Genomic DNA, 8256 nt, shown 5'->3' with positions numbered 1-8256 from the left:
CTCGAGACTAGCCATGATTTATTCCATGAGGCTGTTTCTATTTTTACTATGTGACCGCATAGTAATTTTCCAATGCGAGATTTTGTTTCTTTTTCCAATTGAAATTCTACCTCTCTAGACCTAAAAATCTCCATATTTCATCTGTTTTGTAGGCAAAGAACGAGGCTAGATCATCATTATTAAAGGAATTGTGCAAGATTCTAGAAGATTAGACATTCAAAATCAATATTTCATTCACTTTTTTCCATATTTCTTCGATCTGGGTTATATCTTTTAATTATTTCTCATAGAATTTAATAATTAGGATAGTTGGCTAAGTTTTTCACTGTATTAGGTAAATGATAAACCTTATTGTTTGTTTATTTTAATTCAAGACAATTAAATTAGTATTTTTTTATTTTTCTTAATTGGTTTTACATTTTCATTGAGCTATTTAATTACTTGATCACCAATTAGATATTAAATTGCTTGTTGTAGTATAGGAATACTTACAGCAAATATAGAATGCAGTAAAATCAACATATGGAAAAATGATATAAGGAATGATATCTATGGAATGTACAATCATGTGTGATAAATTCTATGAATAAATACATGTTTTTCATATGAATTTGGACTAGTAATATGATCAGGTCGTGTTAAACATGGGTGTAATATATTTTGAAAAAGAATATTGAATAACAGTGAATTATCTATTGTCTTGAATGCATGAATTTACCAGATTACGAATTAAAAATTGAATTATAAGGGAATCACGATTCCAATACAAACATTCACATTAGATTTAATCACTTTTTAGAGTAGAATTAGAATAAATAAAAAACATATCACAATTCTTTTGATATCACCACATTTCGAATTTACTAATGGCTATGTAACTAAATATTAAACATTATTCCTCGCGAAAACGATATTCTTAACTTACATATCTTATTAACATTTGAGAATTTCACACAAACACATGTACATATGTTCCCGATCATGCTAAATCCCTGAGAGATACCTTTAGAAGGCAACTTACGACCACTATCTCATGGCAACATCGTGTTTAGATATCTCTTGCATGCGATCATATTCAGGGATTGTTGGACAAAACTTTGATAAAAATTTAATAGGTTTGATAAAAAAAATTAATAAAATATATTATTAAAAAGTTGATAAGAGTACTACGTCAATTTTAAGTCATCATTTGATTATAAAACATGTACACATAAGAATACCCGAGGCATAAATAAAATGGTCATTAGGGGTGAGTTCCATAAATTTATGAGTCCCTAATTTTTATGATGGATTTTGGATCCCCAACATCTTTAATTTAGTGGAAGGGTCACCAAATGATTGCAAATATTAACGTATACGTTAAAATTCAGCATAATTTTCATATGATTCACATTTAGAGGGAAAATTTAAATACGTAATATTTGTCTTCAATTCAATCGAAAATTCAATCATGCAATTTTAATGTGTGATTGACGATTTTCATTATTTGGAATGCAAATTCATATATGCAATAGGCTGTGGACCTAAAACTTGACTTTTGAAGATTGAGGACCCATAAATCACACTTTGTGAAAGTTTAGGGACTCACCCTAATTTATCCTAAACAAAATACCAATTTCTTCCAAAATTCGCGAGGTGTAGGAAATTAGGCACCGTTTGATTGCACGAAATTTTCCATGGAACTTGGAATTCGAATTCCAACTTCCACTTTTGGCTTATTTGATTGGCAAAATTTTCCAAGGAATTGATTTTCCATGAATTTCTAAGTACAACACTTTAAAACATAATTTTCCATATTTTATTTTCCTAGGAGTAGGTGATTTTTGGTTTTCCACTTTTTTTTTTTTTTTCTTTTTGTTTTTTTAATTTTTGGCAATGAGAACAAATTCTAAGAACAATTTAAAAGAAGATATTCCTTAGATTGACAATTTTCCTGTAAAACAAAATCAAACGAACACCAAAATATAGATAACTTTTGGAACTTTTTTTTTTTTGGCAATGTAAACAATTTCTAGGAACAATTGTAGAAGTGGATATCCCTTAAATTGTCAATTTTCATGAAAAATAAAGTTAAACGAACACCAAAAGACACTTTTATTTTAACATTTTTCAGGTAAAAAATTATACAAATCCAACACTATTAATTGACAATTCTTACTAAAACAAATTCTAAATAATTCAATTCTCTTCAATTCGTTTTCTTCCATCCAAATTTCATCTTTACAATCAAACGGACCCTAACTGTTATGCTTTCATTGATTATTTACTTCATTAATATTTTTATCATTGTTCTTAAAAAACTCATATAAACGATTTTGCCTAAAAATCTCAGATTGATTGAGCAGCCTTTGGAAAGAAAAAGGGTTGGAGGAGGTTATTTTGGAGTTTTAAAGTGATACATGGTTATGAAAATAATTGCTAGATTTATCAATTTTGAATCAGGACTATAGTGGATCATCTAATTATTCCTTATACTTTGACCTCTCTAAATAAAATCTAACAAGATGTGTAGATACTATAAATTTGAACAAATAGTTAAAAGAATAAGAAAATTACACAAGATTTTGAAAGAGATCTATGTATTTCACTAATACACACAAGTAATTTAGTTCCCCACAAATTCTATTTTAAACTTAGTCAAACTTTCATATACATTACAATGTTAATGAAATAAATTTAATTGACGTGGTCACGATATTATAGCATGTATTGTAGAAACATACTTTCGTAGATTTTGGTACATTTGCAATTCGATATTTCGTATATTTCAATATTTTTGTACATTTTGATACATTTTGCTTTGTTATTATCATCAATCTTTCTTCTCTTAAGAATTCTTGGAGTCCTCATTAAGTTGTGATTAATTACCTAAACATATAATCACACTCAGCTCTCACCGTTCAAGCTAATAATTTATTTAATTTTTTATTACTTTACTTTCTATATAGTCGAGGCATTACGTTACACGTAAATAACGAAACATCCTAGAATTGAATACGAGTGTTCTCTGACCCAAAATTTATTAATGAAAAGTCAGCACGTCGACTTTTCCAATTTCTTAGAACTTTGGACTTTCAAATGAAGAGTTTTCAAGCAATATTGTAATTCCAATAGTCAACTATAGTCGATATATTGGTCCCTTAAAATTGCACGCAATACTAAGACCAAATTTTAAGTCTTGAGAGAATATTTTAAATGATATAATTATCTTGAAATATAATAATTCTCATCATGAAATGTCTTTCTAAATATGCAATCTTCTAAGAAAATTGAAGCCCTGCTTCATAGTTACATCCCACATCCCATCATCTATGGTCAAGAAATGTTTTTATAAAAGGAGAATCAGCACAAATGATCCTGACCTATGTGCAAATCTTTAGAAAATAAATGATAATGTCTGCAATTTATAGAATGTATTGCAAATCAAATTTTAACTTGTTAAACATCAATGTCATGCATTATTCAATATCTATTTTATTTTCTACCATATCATCTTAAAGAAGTCTCTATCAGCATGTATCGAAAATGATTTTTAAATAGCTCTATTTTGCATATATGACATAATTTTTAAAATAATCCATAATTAAATTGATATTGGTTGGTATGATGAGTTATCCTTTCTTTCTTTCTTTTTTTCATATTTTATAGTTTTTTTTTCCATTTGAATTATTTTATTTATTAAATTGAAGTAAGGTCATTTTAGTCTTTTATCAAAAGTCTGACCTTTTTAATGGTTTCAATTACCATCCAAAAGGACCAATTCCATCCATTAAGTGAAATGTTAGGAATGTTTGTGCCAAGATTTGAAGGTTAGGGACCATTTGCTCAGAACTTCCACAAATTAGGGATCATTTATGCCTATTTCTATTTATTATGATGATGCCTGATCAAGAAATAACAAGCTTATTTTTTTAAAAGTTCTAAACTTTTATTTCATACCTCGTACTCATGTTCTGAAAATTTGTAGATTCTCATTTAAAATTTGGGGTTCCATTTTAAAAGGTCAACATTGTTAAGAGGAGTAGTTCAATATCTTATTAGTTGGTCTATGTTTTCATCTTTATTCAATGTGAGATTATATTCCTTAACATGCCCCCCGCAAAATGATGGCTCGTTTGAGCAAACCAATTTTGAAATTCGTACGCTCATTTATTGAGTCTTAATCAGATCGAATCGATCGTTAGAGTTTAATGGGTTCTGATACCATATTACGACTTGAGTTTCTTTTTTAAAAAGTCAACCTTATTGAAAGGAATAGTTCAAGATCTTATAAGTTGGTCTATGTTTTCATCCTTATTCGATGTGAGATTATATTCCTTAACGTGATGATACTTTCAAAATATTGTCATTTATTAGAGATAAATAAAGACTTCCAAATCTCCCCTCAAAACTCTAAACATTTACCCAACAACATTAGAACTCTATAAGGATTTGATCCTAAAAGCAATTAATATTAACTAAGATGTGTTTAACTGTGAGCATGGAACTTGTTTGATTGATTTAATTTTTAATTTAGAAAACATTATATTTGTCCATTTTTTATTGGTGAGTAGACAAGATAGAGTAAATAGATAAGAGAGTGAATTTCCTGGATAATAAAATCCTACTCCAAAGAAAAAATATTTTCCTTAATTTTGAGGAAGATATGGTCACGTGACCAAAAGTAAGAATATATTTTCCATTAAAAAAGACAATCAAACAGCACCAAAGTAAAAATTTGGGTGGAAAAAAATACATTTTTCACAAAATATATTGATAATTAAACGTACCCTAAGAATTACAAAAAAGGATAAAATCGCCGATTGTCTTATTTTAGTACTATTTATTAGGGGTGGACAAAATGACTAGATCATGACCAAATCTGAATAAAACTAAATCCAACTGTTCAGTTCGATTTAAAAAAAAATTTAATGATTTTGGTTCTTAGAGAATTGAGAACTAACTCAATTATTATTATTATTTTCTATAATTATTATTATTATTTAAAAAAAATTGTGAATCGAAGTATCAAACAACAGAAATCCAACTGTAAAAATTACGAGTGTGAAATGGACAAAAATGTCATTTATCATTACATTTTACTTATCACCTATCGAACAAAATGGTCAAGTATTAGATCTAAATTCTAGTTCATTTATGTCCTTATCGCGCACGCACTCTCACACTAAAACTACCGTTACCTTTGCTCAATGTTTAATTAATTAATTTATTTTTTAAATTTTAGGTATATATTACTAACTTATAAATATGATAGATTTTAATTTGCATTTATCATTTGAAAATTTAAATAAAGGAATCAAAATCAAACTAAACCAAATCAAAACCGAATGATTTATTTTCGGTTTGGTTCCATATCTTTAAAAAAAAAATTATAATCGATTCATGGTTCAGTTCAATTCTCTTGAAATTAAAACCAAATGTAATCATGTCCACACCTGCTATCTATCTTGATTTCTGATCTTTATCAAAAGATCATTTTTAAAAGAATTTTTCTTGAATACAATTGATAAAAATGTGTGATTTATAAAATATACCGTTATTAGGATGCTCTATTATACAAAAAAAAAAAACTAAATAAAATATTGTATTCTTAGTACGTAAGCCAAGAGGGGTAACACTGTAACACAACTAATACTTCAATATTTTGACCATTTCCTTGTGTTATCCTAAATCTAATTCTAAGGACGTCGAATTTGTCCGTAAAATAAGGACGACTATATTCAAGGTTTTTGTTTATTATATATATATATATATATAATTTAGACCGAAGGTTGATTCCAGTTCTTATTGTGTTAGATTGCAAATTTTGGTCATTCCTGTTGGCAAGAATTACCAGCGTTCAGATGACTGAGTTATATGGAGCAATTTCCTTGGTTCGGCTCAATGAATCTATACCAATCAAGGAAAGAGCTCACTATGTGTTAAGTTCTAACTACTACTTCAGTTGAACTTATTATTCTCTATCCAGGTTTCTTGATTCCATAGTTGAAATATGGTCCTGAAAGATTAGTGCTCTCCACAGACCTAGGACATGTTATCGAAATTTCAATATTCTGTATGTGGATCGTTTCCTAGGAACATACAAACAAAAAGAATCCATTTCATTAAGAATTTTTTTATTTTTATTTTTATTTTTTTTTATTTTTTTGAAAAAACACAGCAAGCAAACATGCTGCTCAAATACTTGATGGGAAGGCGATTGCAGAGGAAATAAGATCAGGCATAGCCCTTGAAGTGAAGAGGATGAAGGAGTCGATTGGGCAGGTACCTGGATTGGCTGTCATATTGGTGGGTCAGCAAAGAGACTCGCTAACCTATGTCCGTAACAAAAAAATAGGGAGTGAAGAGGTTGGCATTACGTTTTTGATGACAATGCTTCCTGACAATTGTACAGAAAATGAAGTTTGCAATGCCTTGCAAAGTTATAACGAGAATCCATCAGTTCATGGTATTATTTTGCAGCTTCCCTTGCCACAGGTAAAATTTCTGACTATCTATCAGTACTATTGAAGGAAAATCCTAGTCATTAATATAAGATGTCTAACTCAACTGTCTGTTGGACTTTCTTTCAAATTACTAAACTGTAACTGGAACAGCACTTAGACGAGGGAAAAATACTGGGTTTGCTAACCTTGGAGAAAGATGTTGATGGATTCCATCCTGTAAACATTGGGAATTTGGCCATGCTAGGAAGGGAGCCTTTGTTCATTCCTTGTACCCCACAGGGTTGCATTGAGTTGCTGATCCGTTCAGGCATTGATATAAAAGGGAAGAAGGCTGTGGTGGTTGGAAGGAGCAACATTGTTGGATTACCAACATCCTTGCTGCTGCAGGTGATATTGCGTTTCTTCTTCCTCTCTTCTCTTACCTCCAAGTTCACCTCCTATCATTCTTATACTTTGAATTAATGTTTTAGAATCTTTTAGAACCGATTGTTTGCCTATAGTGGACAGGAGATATGTTGCCCATTGGTGATGTGGCAACACCACTAGACACCACCGATATTGTGGCAACACCACATCATCGATGGGCAACATATGGGGGCAGGATATTGTAGAATCTTCTGCTCAATTTTGACTTTCTTACTAAACATCCAATTTTTCAACTTTTGAGCAGAGGCACCATGCTACCGTGACAATTATTCATGCATATACGAAAAACCCAGATAGAATTGCTCGTGAAGCTGATATTTTAATTACAGCTGCTGGAGTGCCCAATTTGGTGTGCAAGAATTGGTTAAAACCTGGTGCAATAGTCATTGACGTTGGCACTACCCCGGTTGAGGTGACCTCTACTTTCTTGAATGATGAAATATAGCCTGCTTTTATTTGTTCTCTTATCATTTGTGTTGAAATATTTGCAAGGATCCCGAGTGTGAACATGGTTATCGGCTCATTGGAGACGTTTGTTTTGAGGAAGCATCAAAGGTAGCTTCTGCAATTACGCCTGTGCCTGGAGGAGTTGGACCAATGACTGTTGCTATGTTGCTTCATAACACTTTTGAATCTGCTAAGCGCGCATTTAAATTTACTTAGAGATAATTACTCATATCTTTTTATTGATATGTACATGTAGACATAGGCTTCCAAGTCTATATGTGGGTGATACTCCCAAAATTTTTGTAGTTTGATATGGAATGAAGCATCAAAGGTAGCTTCTGCAATTACGCCTGTGCCTGGAGGAGTTGGACCAATGACTGTTGCTATGTTGCTTCATAACACTTTTGAATCTGCTAAGCGCGCATTTAAATTTACTTAGAGATAATTACTCATATCTTTTTATTGATATGTACATGTAGACATAGGCTTCCAAGTCTATATGTGGGTGATACTCCCAAAATTTTTGTAGTTTGATATGGAATGGGACTTAATTTATGAAGTTTGGAAAGTATAGGGCTGAAAAGGAATATGCTAATTTTCTATGGACTAAAGTTAAAATATCCTGTTAGTTGAGATAATACATCGAAAAATCAAGTTTTCAGATATCTTAGCAGTTTCTAGAAAGTTTAGATGCTAAAGTATAAATAATTCTAAAAATCTAGAATGTAGGTTCTCACAAAAATAATAGCATGTTTAGAAAGTGTTTATAAACAGTTGAAATTATAAATAGATATAACTCACTCTTGCAGCCTCGCTGACATTCCAAAATCTATACAATCGTCAGTTGATGCTGTGACTTCCGTTGATCGAAGCTTTGACCGTAGCGATCATTTGAACAAAATAGTCTACTAATCTATGACATTCCAAAATCATTGAA

At 30.6% G+C, this 8256-nt stretch overlaps 1 protein-coding gene across 1 annotated transcript; it reads left to right on the top strand.

Moving 5' to 3' along the window:
- Positions 1–6127: 6127 nt before the first annotated feature.
- LOC111398502 (bifunctional protein FolD 1, mitochondrial-like) lies at positions 6128–7887 on the top strand. The gene is made up of 5 exons (XM_023025439.1): positions 6128–6477; positions 6597–6833; positions 7117–7284; positions 7365–7427; positions 7651–7887. Exons 1-5 carry the CDS (start codon positions 6244–6246, stop codon positions 7756–7758), a joined length of 810 nt encoding a protein of 269 aa, XP_022881207.1. The 5' UTR covers positions 6128–6243; the 3' UTR covers positions 7759–7887.
- The last annotated feature ends 369 nt before the right edge of the window (positions 7888–8256 follow it).

The sequence above is a fragment of the Olea europaea genome, chromosome 1, assembly GCF_002742605.1.
Source record: "Olea europaea var. sylvestris chromosome 1, O_europaea_v1, whole genome shotgun sequence".
NCBI lineage: Eukaryota > Viridiplantae > Streptophyta > Magnoliopsida > Lamiales > Oleaceae > Olea > Olea europaea.
This window is presented reverse-complemented; position numbering and strand designations above follow the sequence as displayed.